The 17,016-nt window shown below is 42.2% G+C and overlaps 1 protein-coding gene and 1 long non-coding RNA gene across 5 annotated transcripts in view; one reads left to right on the forward strand and one right to left on the reverse strand.

Moving 5' to 3' along the window:
* The window catches only part of APBB1IP (amyloid beta precursor protein binding family B member 1 interacting protein), a 79,301-nt gene that overhangs the window by 25,056 nt on the left and 37,229 nt on the right, over window positions 1-17,016 (reverse strand). For both annotated transcript variants that reach the window (XM_073229167.1, XM_073229166.1), the window contains exons 5-8: window positions 16,015-16,304; window positions 14,930-15,007; window positions 8,528-8,687; window positions 7,265-7,386 (exon numbers count right to left, since the gene is read on the reverse strand). In XM_073229167.1, coding sequence (XP_073085268.1) covers window positions 7,265-7,386; window positions 8,528-8,687; window positions 14,930-15,007; window positions 16,015-16,304 — 650 coding nt within the window. The remainder of the gene's footprint in view (window positions 1-7,264; window positions 7,387-8,527; window positions 8,688-14,929; window positions 15,008-16,014; window positions 16,305-17,016) is intronic.
* LOC140847816 (uncharacterized) lies at window positions 3-14,920 on the forward strand. 3 transcript variants are annotated; one of them, XR_012128007.1, is made up of 4 exons: window positions 3-2,216; window positions 8,090-8,124; window positions 9,104-9,154; window positions 12,597-14,920. It is a non-coding gene; the product is annotated as an uncharacterized lncRNA (long non-coding RNA). The 3 variants fall into 3 exon arrangements; XR_012128006.1 differs by having other exon boundaries at window positions 9,104-14,920; XR_012128008.1 differs by lacking the exon at window positions 8,090-8,124.

Here is a 17,016-nt window from a genome sequence, read left to right on the forward strand (position 1 = left end):
TAAAGTGTTAAAAGATAAGATCAGTAAGTGTTCACCACCATGTTAGGTACTGCAAAGAACTTGTGGACTTGCTGGAGAGAGGACACAAACCTGCATGAAATTACCTGGGAACCACTGCATATGGTAACTGTCCACCAAGTGCTCACCACCCAAGACTGAGGCTGAAGTAAGACCCCTCTTTTTCCCATAGTGCCCAGTCAATGAGGAAACAATATAAGGTAGAAAACCCTACCCAGGATACAAGGTCGTTTAGCTGTTAAATTCCACGGCCTAGAACACATGGCCAGGGCTGGAAGATGGGGAACACCAATGCGCTGGCAAGAGCCTAGGGTCAGGGGACAGCCCAGCCCAGGCTCTAAAAGGCAAGTTATTAAACCTCAGCTCCTCTACTTGGAAATGGAGCACGAACAGCCCAACTTCATAAGGAAGGTTGTGAGTGCAATCTTGATATGTTGTAAAAATAAGCATGAAAGAAAGGCTCTGGCAGCTGGATGCCATGTAGCATCCCAAGGACCTGTGGAGAGAGATTCTGGCTTATCAAGAGAAGCTTGACATCTGGGTTTTTGTAAATGTTTTTTGCATTTTCATGAAAACAAAATCACAGTGCAGCACCATCACTTAGAAAGAAAAAAAAGTTATTCTGAAGCTGAGGAAGTGAGAGGAATCTTAGAGAAAGACACAGCTGCAGATCCAGCCCCTTTAGGATAGCCTCATAAAATGAGCACTTCACAGTTTAGAAAGGCATTCAAGCCATGCCCCCGGTCACTCACTTTTTTTTTTATTGTTGTAAATATACATAACAGAATTTCCCTTTTTGATCACTGTTAAGGGTATAGTTCGGAGCATGAAGTGCTTCCACACTGTAGTGCCAAACTGACAACTCTGTGTCGTGATTGGCCCTTGCAGTTTTAAAAAATTGCAAGTAGTCACCAACACAAAGTAAATCTGAGCTGGAGATCAGGGAGGGCAGTCCTTGGAGGGACTGATGGCCCTTGGTTCAGAACGTCACCTGTCACCTGTCAGCCAGCTCAGTTTGGGCTGCTCTGTAGCAAGCAGTCGAACTCAGAAGCTAATTCATTACACGTTGCAGATGGAAACTGGACAATCTGAGCTGAACCATAAGGGAACTTTAAAATGGGAAATGAGACTTTCAGTCCCAGATTGCTCTCCTTTCCCACAACTTCTGAAAATGCAAGATGTGAAGGCAGCTGGATAGGAAGATAACAGAGCAGATATGTTACTTTTTAAATCTCACCTTCTTGGAATAAAGAGTAAATCAAGCAGTTATCAGCCCATTATATGTATTTGTGAGTACCCTTTACATGCAAAGTATCTCTGTTAAGAGTGTTTCTATCACATTGAGAAGATACATAAAAACAGATGGCTAAAGATCTATAGATGGGGAAACTATAGAAGACAATGCATAAATTCTAAAGGGGCCAAGTTCTGTAGATTTTCAGAGAGGTAGAAATCACTGTGAGCTGAGATGGTTGAGGTCAAAGTTTGAATGGGGTCTTGAAAGATGTTCAGTATACAGATAGGGAGAAGACATAAGGAGGGCATTCCAGGCGGAAGGAGGCGCATAAGCACGGGCACAGAGGTGGTTAAATGTTGGGTGTCCTCAGGCCACTGATGAACAGCCAGTCTGGCTAGAGCCGCACACCCAAGGCACATCAGAACGCCCAGCTCTCCCCTTCCTCCCGGGTCGATACACCGGGGCGCAGCGCCCGCCCCTAGATGGGCGGAGCTCACTTCCTCGCCCCTTGTGTTGGGCTTGGCCACGTGACTGGCTCCGGACAGCGGAACGGGTGGCAGGGACACTGCCCCAACGCTGAGCAGAGGCCGGAGGGGTGGTGGCACTGTGCGTCCATCCATCCCCCTGCACCCTTGCCCTTCCCCCTGGGGAGAATGTGTCACAGGTCACTGCTAGTCCGGTACTAAGAGACACGTGGAGCTACCGAATCTCCTCACATCCTGGAGCCAAGGACAGCTGACCTGTAGCCCAGGTGAGGGGAAATGTCATGGCTGTCAGCCACTGGAGTCTGAGGTCGTTTCTGTGCATCGAACACTAACGCATATCCACACCCACACTGGCTCCTGAGAGGCTCCCAGGGCTCTGACGTCAAAGTCGGGCTTGCCTTTGCAGCAGTCGCCCAGACTGGAGATCACAGATGTGATTACCCTGTGCCTTTCCTTCACGAGCCTGGTCCTGGACGGTAAGAGATGCATCTGGGTGGGGGGGAGGGTGGAGTGGAAGGGAGGGAAGAGACCACGAGGTAATTACTCTCCTGGTTTTTCATACATGGTTCCTGCCTCTTGGGAGCGAAGCTAATACAATTCTGACCCTTCCACACGTGATGTGCTTCTCTCTGCTCCTCATTGTGCACCAGCGGTAAACCACCACCACCGCCAAATTTTGGTTAAGAAACAGAACAAATGGTGGGATGAAAACTGCCTAAAATATCAGTAGTGATTATTGTTGGAATGTGGGATTATGGATGACTTAAATTTCCTTTATTTTTCAACTTTAAATAAAACCAACAGATATTGGTTTTTGGAGGCAGAAAAATGAAAGAGGTTATTGAAAGAAAAAGCAATTAGGTAAGCAAGCAAGCTCATATTCATAGATCTTACCAATACCTCCTTTGAAAAAGAGATTCTTTAGGATTCTAGCAAGAAGAATGGTTAATGTTAATACCAGAGGGTATTTTTATCCTGCTAACTAATCAGGGGGTGGGTGGAAAAAAGACTATTTGTTCATCACATTAAGAGATGTTCCCTCCCCCCAGTTTTTACTTTTTATGCTTAATTAATATCAATATAACTTTAAATGTTTTTTTTTAATGTCTTTATATTGTTTTAACCAGCTGTGTAATTTTTAAACACTTAAGTGCCTTATGATGACTGGATATAAGAATTTATATAGCAATTTATAAACATAACCTGTTTTCTGCGTGCTCAGTCTCCAGTAGTGGCTCAGAAGGACTACCGATAGTCTTGGATCTTCACTGAGGTTCCACAGTCAGGCTCAGGCATGGTCCCTGCCTCTTGGGCGTGAAGCTTAAACAATGACTGTCCCAAAGAGCTCCCAGCAACCAGTAGGAGAATTCATTACTCTTATTTTTCCTCATTTTAAATTGGGGTGATCTACCTCCCAAAATAGAGACCAGTCATCCCGGTGGAATTCCTTCTTAATTAAGCACCTTTGGGCCCATGAATTTGCAGAACTGGTTTCTCTCCGTAAATGCATTATAGATGACTTTATTACAGGTCAACACTGAATTTCGGGTGGGATCGCAGAAGTTTGCTTTTAACATAACTTCACAGTGCAGCAAGTGGTTTTCTGCTGGGTTTGATCCTGTGAGGTGGGAAGGGCAGTGGTATCACCAAGCAAATGCAGAAGCTGAAATTAAGTGCTGCCAGAAAGCCTGCCAAGGCCACAGAGTCAGCAAGTGACACCTGGGAGCCAGGTGAGCAAGGTCACTTTTCCAGGCAATACAGAAGACGGATGCCTTCTATTTGTGGCTACAGAAGCCATTTAGTTCCCTAAATCCTTACTTACTGCTGTCACTGGTATTTGAGCTCAAAACCTCTTTTTCCACTATTTTATGGCTTCTTCCCTAGATATATCCCCAGAAATAAGTAATTTGTAAAGGGCTCCTGTTACATATGAAAGATTTCAATTCTGGGATTTCGAGCATAAAATTGTACATAATTTTGTGCAGTTCACTGATTTTTCAGAACTGATACTATGGGCCAAATAAGCTCTTTCTCAACCAAACTGCAAACACTAATCCATGGGATCTATGTCTGCAGACCTATGAGAACATGCATCCTTGTTTACTAAGGACACAGAAGATGCCCTTTACTACATATAACAAGGTGACTGTTAGGCAGCCCTTGGTTTGGTTCTCCAGGGACAGTGGCCTGGACCAGGCCATTGCATGATATAGAGACAGCAGAATAATGAATTTGGACTTTCCTGATCAGGGCCTTTTGGAATCAGTCTCTTCACTGTGGGAAACTAAGCCAGTTTAGTAACTTCTGAGTCAACCCCATTTGTGTGGTACTGTATTGATAGTTGTATTCAATTAGTCTTGCTGAGGACTTTCACGGTCACTAAGTCTCACCAATGTTGTCTGGCATTCCTATAGTCTAGAGAGCTCTGAACAGAACAATCAACCTATGGAAATTGCTTATCAGTGTTCTCAATCACAGTCTTAAGATCATTAAGGTCAACCTTACTGTCAAGCAAAGGCCTCCTTTCTATCTTTGATCTCAGTGTTCTCCTCTGTAAAGGTGGAATAGTACATATCACTCTTAATCCTCATAGGTGTAAACATTAAAGATAATATATGCAAGGCTTGTGGCCTAGCATATAGTAGGTATTAAGTAAATAGTTTCTGGCAATTTCCCTCTTTCCCTGGATCATCAGTTTATTCCCTCTGCATTTGGTAACAAGTAGCTTTTGTTACAAACTTCCATGAAAATAAATTCTGTTGTTTAACACCTTAAAAATTGAGAAACAACAAAACTTCATATAAGTCAGTCCCTGTCACTATCCTTATCTCTAGAAATTTCACTTTGCAATCAGAGAGGCAAGCCTCTTAATCCAAATAAAGTTTTGGGGGATAATTGGAACAGTGGCAAAAATCCAGTCAATTCCTTTCCCCTTTTGCAAATAAATGCCTTAGACTCTGAGAATAGGTCAGATGGGAATCTCAAGAATGGAAAGATTTTCACTATTTCATGAGAAGAGGGAATCAACTCAAGGAAAAGTTTAGGAAAGTCTCTAATCACATTTATAGATTAAATATTGCCCATTATCCAGAATAATTAATATCCATATTATCCAGAAGAATTCATCAGGAGGATTTCTGCATCCCCCTAATGTAGAGCAGCTTGCAGTTAGACCAAAGCCCCACAATAAATTAGAAAAGCTGGATTAAAAAAAAAAAGACATGTTTTGGAGGGCTGCAGAGGCATCCAGGCCTCAAGGGGCCATGATCCAAGAGGAAAAGGTGTGTGGAAAATGGGAGAGCCACGCTTCCCTTCAGGGAATTTGTTGATTCTTAGCCCAAGGTGAGAGGCTGAGCACTAGCGCAGAAGCCTTGAATAGGCACTTCAGAAAGTGGATATTCACACAGATAATAAACATTTGAAAAGGTAGTCAAGTCATTGGCAATAGGAAAATTCAACTTAAAACCACAGAAGATACCACTAATAGCTAAAGTTAAAAAAAAGAATGGCAACATCAGGGACTGAAGAATCTGGAGCAATAGGAATTGTCATACAAATGCTCATTGGAGGGCCAGTCACAGAATCCCTTGGAAAACTGCTTGACAGGATCTCCTAAAGCTAACTGGGTCCATAACCTATGATGTAGCGATTGCCCTCATAGGTAATACAGACAACAGAAAAGTCTACATAGGTTCAACAAAAGACATGTGCAAGAATGTTCCCAATGGCAATACTTGTTAAAGCCCCAAACAAGAAAACAATTAAATATCCATGGATAATATAACAGATAAACATATTTTAGTATAGTCACACACAGAATAGTAGATGGCAGAGAAAAAGAACATACTACTGCTCAATGCAACAGCATGAATGAAAACTGGGTGAAAGTGCTAAACCCAAAAGAGTTGTGTGATATGATCTCAGTTTATATAAAGTTCAAAAATAGTAGATACTAAAGCCATAGAAGTCAGAACCATGATCACCTTTCCAGTGGGGACCAATGACTGGGAAGAGGCAGGAAGGAACCCGCTGGAAAACTGTTAATAACTTGATGTGGGTGGTGGCTAAATGGGGGCACACTTTGTAAAATGCATAGTGTGGTTATGTTTTGCACTAATTCATCAGACACCATGGTGAGCTGCATTTATCCACTAATACCCAGTTTCTTCCTCCTCTTCTTAGTTATATGGTACTATAACCATATTACACAATTCCTGGGCACCATTTATAGACTCAATATGGAAGATGCTTCATGGATGAGTGTGCAGAGTGGTGGCTCTGCATATAACTCCAATTTTAGCTGTGCAAGTGGTTGTTCAGATGGAAACTGCATTTCTCAGCTTCTCTTGTAGCTCAGTATCACCATATAACTAAATTCTGGCCAGTGGGATGGAAGCAGCAGTAAAGTGCCATTTCCAGGTCTTTCCAAAAAGAAATCTGGTTCTGTATACTCTTCTTGCTCTTCTCTCCCATCTTAAGGACAGGAAAATGGCCAAGTGGAAAAGCTGCCTTGGCCCCAGAGAAGGAAGCCATCCTCCTAGAGCTACCACCAGTGTCTCACTGGTTTGTGAGAGAGAATAATCTTCTAGTTAGTTGGAGCCACTGATGTAGCACATCTCTTTGTTATAGCAGCTTAGATGGTACCCTAACTCATGAAGGCATGGTATTGAAGTTACTTATGGTCTGAAAACTTTGTACTTTCACTGTTTGGTATTTGTCACAAATAATAACATTAATTGCTTCATTGTCAGTCAGCCACCATAAAACCTATAGAAGGCTCTAAAGAAAACCCCAGTATGGGGGAAAGCACACTTTCTTGTATGAAAAGTGCTCTATCTATAATGTCTTTCTAATTCTGCCCCTAGTGATATATGACTTGCTTTTTTCAACCTGTAAAATATAAAGGTGTGTGGTTCTGCTCAAGGATCTCATCCATGTCTAACATTCTTTAATTTCCTAAAAAGACTTACTGACCCGCATGCAATTACAGTTGGCTAGAGTCAGTAGTGGAAAAGGCCTATTCTTCTGTGACATCTTTGTGCACGTGACCAGAAGGAAGCTTTTGCAAATATGGATAACAGTGCTTCTTCTTATGAAGACTGTTTGTAGAACAAAATCACCATAAATTACACATTTTCCAGGTGCCCCTTTTAGCTATGCCAGCATCATAAGCCCCAAATATGAACAACAAAGACTATCCTAAAAATAAGAAAAGCTAATGACTCAGTGCACCCAGGTATACTGAATTAAGGTAGCCGAACAGAAGTCAGAACAGAAGAAGAGGATCAGTCAACAGGGAAGTGTGTTTTGGGTGCTTCATCAAAAGAAACACAATGAATTCTTTGCTTTCTGGATCCTTCAAGAGACTTTTAGTTTATATATGGCCTGAGTTGAGTTTGTATTTATTTGCAAGGAATACATTTGTGATATTTTATGATATAATGAATGATGTGGTTAGTACACAGGTGGCATTAACACAATCCTCCACACTTTATATGATTTAACAATATACAAGTCATCCTACCTGGGGGTTTTTAAATACAGCATATTTTTCCTCTTTCTCCAAAAATAACACTTTATTTTCCGTGTCTCTTGTCCAATCTGATAAGACTTCAACAACATTTTCATGGTCCTCAAAAAACCTTTCTGATGAAACAAGAAAAAGCATTCTTTCAAACCCAAACCATCAGGGTTTCCAAGAGAAAAATAAGCTAGAATTCAGTTAAACACAGTGCTTCATACATCTCTTTGGTTTTTAGGAATTCCTAATCTTACACAATGTGTCACATTGTAACATCCCTATTTACGCTAATTTTGATGTTAGGCTTTCAACTTATTTTCCATGGAACACATGGCATGTGAACCTATAGTACAGTGATAATGGTCAACCTCTGCACTTCTGTCATATTTGCTTTTTTGACTTGAAATAGTCCCACAGAGGTACACATCCTATCTGTAGGGAGGCCAATCAGGCAATAATTAGGTAAACACCTTTGAATGAGATTGTGAGGTATGTGGTGAGTGCTCTAAAATCTCAAAAACTCTAAAGCTCTAAAATCAGTGTATGACCATCTGAATCAAACCTAAACATATAGGAAGGCTTTCATTTCTCTATTTGACTCAGAGAACTGAAGCAAACTTCAAGAGCTAATTTCAGTGTAGATCATTTCCTCCAGAAAAAGGTTTCACTGCCAGCTTCTAGAATAGGCAATTCTTTATCTACCCAAGCTGTCCTGCGAGATGATTGTTCTGTGAATGATATAATGAATGGCAAGTAACAGAGTATTTCTTTAACTGCTTTTCTTTTTTTAAATCCATCAATTTCTACCAACTGTCCTTTGCTTTTCAGGGCTGAGCCTCTTCAACCAAAGTATCAAATGTTAGGTGAGTGGGAGAGAAGGGGGGTGAACATTGAGAGGAGGCAGAGTTATACTGTAGCTTAAAGCAGCAAACTCTGAAGAGATATTAGGCCTTCCCACAATCCACTCAGCTTACGAAGCACGCAATAAAATGCATCGTCCTGTCACTTTCTTTCCCTTATGCGTTCCCTAGAGAAATGGCGGTAATAATGTGTATGGTATTCCCTAAGGTCTGGCCACCTGCTACCACCTAAGTCTCTTCACCACAGAGAATTGAAGAGGCAAGCCCTGAAACTGACATCAAGGAAGTGACGTATGGGAAATCCTGCTAGCCTGGAACCAAACTCTTCTTCATAATAGATCCAAACCCATAATAAATCAAACGCACAGGTTTTTAGAGCAAGCCTATTGCTGGGGATGGGACTTACCGATTTGCAGTTCTGAGTATATTTCATAAAGACACCAGTCTACATTGCAGTCACAATGGGTTTTCTCAAAAAGGTTGTCTAAGACATCTCGGGCCAACTGCCGCTCATCCACCATCAATGACTTCGTGCTGTTGTCATTCATGTGCAACTTGACGACAAGCTGCAGATAAAGGCACAGAGCAGCCAGTGAATTTCAGCAGCTGGAGAGGGCCATAAAGATTAAGGTTTCAAAGCTGCTGCTGTTTCTGTGAATTTAAGTAAGAATGTGTCCCACGAACTCACTCAGTATGAACTTACTCATATGTTGAAGACTTGCTTAAGGTGCTAGGAATATAGAGGTACAGAAGCCAATTTATAAAAACAGAAAAACACAGTAAACAAACTCCTTGCATAGCCTTCAGAGAGAGACTCTGCATTCTAGTCAAGGACACAGAAAACAGAACCGAAGAAGTGCTGACTTCCTGGCTTTCCTGACATTTTTCCGTTCCTTGTTCAGGTTCATCCTGGAATCCAGAAGCATTGCTTGATGGAAAGCCATGCCCCTATCTTTATACTAAATTCTTCTCTTTTGCTTAGCTGGAGTTGAGTCCCATTTCATGCAACCCAAGAGTTCTGAGACACAGTCAGGTAAGAACACGTTGTTAATCTACAATTATTCTACAATTCTTTGGCAGTCAGGGGCGCACTGTGACAAAGCGTCACTGATGGGTCTTGTTGAGAGGCAGCTTTTGTCACAGAAGAACATGTTTGAGATTAGAGGTACATTCAATGAAATAAATGTTGACAGAGGAACAAGTTACTGTGGAGGCAGGCAGGCCAATCAGTGGCCAAGTTTACTTTTCAGCCCATTAAAAAATTCTACCACACCGAGTTCACAGCCAAATTGCTAGTTACCTCATTCTAAACCTGGAGAGTTTGGTGGCAGCAGAGTTTACTCACCTTCAGTAAGAACAAAGGGTTTCCCTGGCTTTTCCCAGGCAGCTTGTCACAGTTACTAACACTTCTTACTGATCCCTAAAGAGATCATGATTCTGATGCAATACAACAAACTTAATTCATGAAGTAACACAGCCAGGGTTTGGATTTTCTTTGACACCTGTGTATTTGTAGTATATTTTCAAGAACAATAGCTGTTACTTATGAATGCTATTGGTTATAATGGGGTTATAATACCAGTCTTCACAAGCAACAGTGGAAATGTGCCCACTAAGCCCGTTTAATACACAAATCTCTTTAAGAGAAGATTTCCTACAACTTCTGGGAAGACCTGTATTCTTATTTTATTATTTACCAAGATAAGTGATCCCACCAAATGAATTGCGAACTAGCTTGACTTAGAGTCCATTATGTTAGGGCCTATCTTTGAATGCAAGGTAGGAAGCAGGGGCTGCCTTACCCTTTCCAGACAAATCACTGCCAGCCTGCGGTACCCGCAAGAGGCCACACTTCACCAGCAGCAAGTTCCTGGAGATACCATCAGCCCAACCCTCATGACACTCTTGCTTTTATTTCTATTCTAACTTGGAAAGACAAGTGTGAGGCAGCTAAAGACAGGTTGCTCTGGTTATTCACAAATGAGGCAGTATTATTAAAAAAGATGGAGTGGAGAGAGAGACCATACCATTGGTAAGGGATTTCTTCCTCTCCAAAAGTTTGGGTGAGGGTCTGAGCAGCTGAGAAACCGCTCCTCCCTCCTGCCTCACTTCTGATCTGATCTTAAAATATACTGCAGTGAATGGCATGAGGACTGCAGTTCCTGTGGCCCGTTAGGCGGAGTTCCTGTAGCACTCAAGGGGGTGGGTGGCCATAATCTGGGTGAGGAGCAGGCAAGGACCCTGAGCTGAAGCGCTCATGGGCTGCTTTCTCTTCCCCTGACACACGAGAGTTAGAACGCAGACATCTGGGCAACAGAAGTGCATCTCCCCCTCATGGGAAAATTCAAATTAGAACTTTATTCCAGGCTTGTCTGAAGATTACTTTTCCCTTGAAAATCTTTAACCCAGAAACCTCTAATCTGATAGTTTCTTTCTTTTTCATATGTTTGTCTTCTGAGTAGCTTACATCATGGGCTCAAGTACCACAGTGCCAAAGATATATTCATCTGACCTGAGAAATGAGGCATGGAAGGTTGCAGGGAAAAAAAACAGAAATTCCCCAAATAGCAGTCTTTGCTATAATTTATTTTCTGTGGAAGGCACACTGGCTGCTCTCTGCTGAGAATTATTGCTATAAAGTAGCTGTATGTCCCTAAGAAACACTAGCAATGTTAGGGCTTAGGAGATTTAATCTTCCTGATGGAAAAAGTGATGTTTGATCACATTTCATTCTGGCTTAGGATTTCTTGAGAAAATAAAACATATGTTGGTGTTTTCTTTTGTTTTTATATGTAGAAAAAAACTAAGCCATCTAATTGGACAATGATGAGAGGTATTTTATTCTTTTTCTGGCAGAAATTGCAAATTAAATTTAATCCAAATGTAGTTATGATGCCAACAATTATAAAACTTAGAAAATAAGGAAGCCAAGAGAAGGCTTGCCAAGAGGACTTTTGGCAAGAAGAAATCATGTTTACTATTCTTCACAGATTCCATCACTTTTGCAAGCTGTACAGTAACTCTACTAACATATAACACCACTAAATCAGTTATGTGATTTAGCAAGCTAAGTACGTTTCATATCTACAGTACATGACACAGGGTAAAATGATTCAAGAATGAAAAAAAGGTCCCCTTTCTAATCCATTACAGTAAAGATTTTATAGTTTTTGTAATTTCTTCTTTTTCTTTTGCCAATTGTTAAATACAAGATTCCAGCCCTAAATCATTACAATATATATATATTTGCCTCTATGATAAAATTTAAAAAGGGAATTATTCTCTTGTGTCACTGAGCTTTAAAACAAAAAAGTTAATGAGTGAGTCCAATTCTGGTTCCAGTTCCAAAAGCTTTGTACCTCAAGCTGTGCACATTATTTGTAATCCAAAATGATGTCAACACCCCACAAGATACATGAGGGCAAAGTACTTCAGATAGACTTGACTTCCATCCTTTAAAAAACATGGCATAGATTATGTATGAGGACATTAATGTACAAGCGTGTCTCAGCTATTTTCTTAGTGATCTATGCCCCCAGACTTTTGCTTTAAGAAATACATTTGCAGGGTCTGAAACCAGAACAAATACACACTGTGGCTTCTTGGTTTTCTTCCCTTTCACACTGATCAGAGTGGCTTCTGTTTCACATCTTTGCTGAATCAAGGCAGGTTGTGCTCTGTGTTTGCGGTTCCAGTTCACCTCCTTAAATTAAGGCAAGGTTCCCGGGCTTCCTGATAGACATCAGGGAGTAACTGCTAGCTCCCTGCCCTGTTAACCTCCTGCTGAAGCAAAGACTGAGTGTGCTAGTTGTTCTGCCTTCTTAATCTAACAATAAACTTCTCTTTTTACTTCCTCCCTGAAAAAATTTATTCAACATGGTCCCCATTTTATAAATAATCCAGTGGTCTAAAATAGCTTCATTATGAATTTTATTTTTTCCCATTTTCTTTTGTCTTTTTCTCCCCAAGGTACTTGGTGACTCAGTCCAGCCTCACCTGCCATCCATCTGTAACACGACCATAACATTTCTCTCCAGCACAGCACTGTGTGTGCTGCGGCATGCCACCCTGCTCTCATCCCTCCCCTAACATCCATTTTCCACACAACAGCCAGTGTGCACTTTAAAAACCGTATATCATCCCCCATCAAAAACCCTTCAATGACTTCCCCTTGCCTTTATAACATACTCCAAAGTCCTCAGGCCTGTGAGACCTTGTAGCCTGGCCTGCCTCTGACCTCAACCCCTCCCTTTTCCTGTTACCCAACAGCTCTCTGAGCAGTGGCCACATGACCTCTGCCTGAACATGGCCCTGCCACACCCACGGGGGTGGGGTCTGGCTTCTTCTCGCCACTTTGGTCTTTGCTCAAGAGCTGTGGCCTCAGAGAGGCCTCCCTGGCCACTAGGTCAATCTTAGAGTCAGACTCTATCATTTCTTCCTGCCTAATTTTCTACACAACTTAACTTCCCATCTAGAATCAAACTGTACACCAGCAGTGACTTCACTCCTGGCACCTGCTCTGTGAGATGGGAGCATCAGAGAGGAAAACACAAACATTTCTGGAGGAGCTTCCATGGGGGTAAGGAGGGGATGCAGGCCATAAATAAGGGGAACTAGTGAGGTGGCTGGCATGTTGGACAATGATAAGCACTGAGGAGATGAAGAAAGTTGGGGGAGGAAGGAGAACTGGGTGCAGTGTGCAGTGTCAGGGAAGGCCTCACTGAGAGATGACAGGATAGGCAAAGCAAGTGTAAAGGGCCTGGGGCAGGGTACACCCAAGCATTGGAGGAGCAGCGGTGAGACCAGCCAGCTAGAATGGGGTGAGTGCTGGGAGCCAGCGGGTAGTTTGTGAGGACTTGGGCTTTTCCGGGTGAGGTTGGACACCATGGGAGGCTTGGAAGCAGAGGAGGGACAAAGGAGAGGTTGGGGCCCAGAGAGCAGAGGCTGGTCTTAGAAACATGGTGGTTCATCCACAGAAGCAGGAAAGACTACAGACTATATGCCACAGGTCCAGGCAGGCAGGTAGTGTGTTGGGAGCTGATTGCTTCTGTTTTCCCAGTGCAATGGGCAGTGACATCATGAGCTGAGGGAAGGTGGGAGCGGAAAGAGGTACTGGAAATTTTAACAGAGGGGACATGGTAGAAAGTTTTCTAGATTAGTGGGAGAGTGCATGGGCTGTTCAGGAAGCTGGGGCAGTACTGATGGTCCAGGCTGAGGAGGAGAGCCAGATTTAACCGGGGCTTAACAAAGTGAGTGCAATGAGGGGGAAGGGCGAGGCAGCCAAGGACGTGGGATTCCAATGACTGACCTAGGAAGTTAATCATATGTAGAGAGCAGGGACAGTAATGGTAAAAAAAAGTTCATGCACATGTGGAATGAACAGAATGAGACTTTGTGGAAAGACTCTCCTAGATGAACCCAGGAGTCTGGATCAGGGAGAGTCAAGGACTATTTATTGAACATCAATCAGCATGTACTGAACACCTTCATTCAAGGAACTATCTAAAGTCTAAAGCCTGTGAAAAGAACAGCTCACCCAGCTGCACGTACAAAGTTCCTAGTGAGCCCCAGACAAGGGCTCTGCTCAGTAGTTGAAGTAAGACCTTTCCCTTGATTTACCAAAATAACTATTATTAACATGTAACTATTATTAGGTATGTAACAGAGGAAAAGCTTGGAATCTCTGCCTGCATGCTGTATTTGTCTTCTTTTTTGCTTTAATCTTTAGGCCAAAAACAAAAAGGAAAAGGGCTTCTACTTCTGCTTGACAATCATCAAGAGGAATTTTGCTTAGTTAGGTTTCTGCAAATAGCTCCCTACCTGAAGCTCGCCTCTCCATAGGAGATAGAGAAATGTGTATGTTTTTTAAAATGATTGCCCTGCCAAAAATTTACAGGAACATGGTGACCAGACCTAGGCCAGCAGTCAATCAGGCAAGGACACAGAGTCTCGCAGCCCCCGCCTACCCTCGATTGTGCCCAGAGGCCTGCCGCTTTCAGTGTCCTCCTCACCCGCAGCCCCCCATCCCTAGCATAAGAGAAGCTGGAAATCAACCCTGAGTTAAGATGGTACTTTAGGACATAAGCCTCCTTCTCAAGTCTCCTGGCCTTCTGAATAAAGTCATTTTCCTTGCCCCAACACCTTGTCTCTACTTACTGGCCTCTCATGAGGCGAGAGGCATGAGCTTGGACTCAGTAGCAGGTATATGCTTCTATTGAGGCTAAATACATGTATTTCTGTTAAACTACAATATATGTGTTCCTGGAAAACCTGTGTTCTGCAGAAAACGCACAATAAAATTACAGGCTTGTTGGGAAAATAGGGTTGGGGCAGATGCTCAATACGTGCAGTTTTGACCCTAAAATGCTAGCCAGGATAACGTTTGGTGCCTTTGGACATCCAGGGCAGGCACTGGGGCTGGAGGCTGCCTCAGGGGTTATGAAAAATGCACAGAAACCATCGTGGAAACATTGAGATTAAGGCCCAGCAAAGGAAACTGAGCTCTGACCCAGTTAAGGCGGGCCCGGAAGGTGGCCCCACATGCTGTTACCTGAGTGCTGAGCCGAACCCAAGACCTGGGGGTGGAGATTTGCAAACTTGCACATTTACACTAACATAGGTCCCCTATTTATCAATCACAAAACAGTTACTGCTGTCATAGAAAGAAAAACTAGATAATTTATCTTTGTCCTAAAATTTTTTTTAATGACCATGATTTGGAAAGCACTGCTTGAAATTTAAATTTTTAGTATCATTAATAATAACAACGTCATTAACTGCCCCATGCAGAAGAGATTTGTCAGTGTACCTTCTTGACCTTGGCCTCCTTCAGTTTTTCCAACGCCAGCTTAATTTTATCAGCCTTGGCCTGGGCTTCTTCCTCTTCCTGTAACACAGCAAGGCGTTCAACACAGTCCATTAATGAATACCAGAATTTCAATGACTGGAACAAAAACCTTCAGCCCAGAGATCCAGAAGGCAGTCTCCCTTTGTATCTTGGGAATAGTAACTTCAGAGATGGAACGAGTACTCTAACATAGCTTCACCTTTTAAGACCACGAAAAATCTCTGCTTGGTTCAAAACTGGGGTCTAACTTGCAGCATTTACAGGTGGATCTCAAAGGATTTAAGAACTCCCTGAAATGAGGTACATTCTTCTGGAGTAGTATGCGTTTTCTGGGATTCCTAGTTTTTATTAGATTCCTAAAAGGGTCCTTAAGTCCCCAAAAGTTAAAATTTAGATTCAAACCTAAACTTATAATTCACCAAGAAAGCAGATGAACACACGTATGAGCAGGCATAAAAGAGAGCAGACTGTTACATGAGCCCAGAGCCCTTTGATTTTTGCAAGTAAGTATTCTGAGAAGAGGGTAATTAAGGCTCTCTCACCTATTTATAATGATGAGGAAATGAGCTGCTCCGGTTACATTTTGATTACTTAAAAGTGGACTATAGCTTCTTACATCCATGGTTCTTGAATTTCTGAGCCACAGATCCCTTCTGGAATATGTTGGAAGTGACTAAGCCCACGAGGCCTCACATGCGCTCGACTCTACAAACTCTAGGGAATCACTGCTTCCTGGAGATCTTCAGGGACTCCGTATGAAGAGCCTCTGCTCCTTAGAATGATATGAGATGGTGCTGTACACAAATACGGATTTTAGCCCAACTATAACAATCCCTGGATATGGCCTCGATATGTTCTTTATACACATCAGTGTGTCTTCACGGAGGACTCTGGCTTTGCAATAAACATAGTTGGTATCCTTGTTTTTTAGTATCTCAGAGCTCCAGCCATACAAACTTATCAATGTAACTATCACTTTGAAGGAAATGAAAGATCATGGGCAGCAGAGGTCAACAGTGCTTCCATCTCTGGCCCAACACACTTACCTGAGAGAGAGGTTCAGGAGGTGGGGGTGGCAGAGGAAGGTCTAACGTGGGATCAGCCGGTGGAGGTGGTAAATCATCCTTATATTGGCTAATACTAATTGCAGTAACATTTGCTCCAGCACCGAGAGAGGCTGCACTGCTGAGAGGTGAAACGTCCACAGATGCCGGGGGACACTGACTCTGAGAGGACTCCTGCGCCTGGATTGTCCTCTGCTCAGCTTCGCTTATGTCGGCTACAAGGTCTGCCATGAGAGCATCCAAATCTTGGTCTTCCAGGGCATTTAAGGACTCTGATGGGGAAAATCACATTAATGATATAAACAATGATCTGTACCTGAAAAACTGAAAGAAGGTAATTTTTCAGAGTAATATTTGAGTATTGGTTGCCAAGGGCTGGAGGGGAGAAAATAGGGAAAGGTTGGTTAAAGGTACAAACTTTCACTTATAAGATGAATAAGGCCTGAGGATCTAATGCATAACATGGTGACTATAGTTGATAGCACTGTATTGTATAACTGAAATTGGCTGAGAAAGTAGAACTTGAATGTTCTCAGAAAAAAAGTACATGTGTGAGGTGGCAGATGTTAATTCAGTGGAGGAAATCCTTTCACAACAGATACTTATATCAAATCACATTGTACTCTTTATTTTTATTTTTTTTTTATTTATTGATCAAATGGTTGTTAACAACAATAAAATTCAGTATAGGGGGGTCAATGCTCAATGTACAATCATTAATCCATCTCAAGTCTAATTCTCGTCAGTCTCCAATCTTCTGAAGCATAACGAACAAGTTCTTACATGGTGAACGAATTCTTACATGGTGAATAAATTCTTACATGGTGAACAGTACAAGGGCATTCATCACAGAAACTTTCAGTTTTGATCACGCATTATGACCTATAAACAATCAGGTCAAATATGAATATTCGTTTGATTTTTGTACTTGATTTATATGTTGATCCCACATTTCTCCCTTTATTATTATTATTATTTTTACTT

Source organism: Manis javanica, chromosome 2, assembly GCF_040802235.1.
Source record: "Manis javanica isolate MJ-LG chromosome 2, MJ_LKY, whole genome shotgun sequence".
Lineage (NCBI taxonomy): Eukaryota > Metazoa > Chordata > Mammalia > Pholidota > Manidae > Manis > Manis javanica.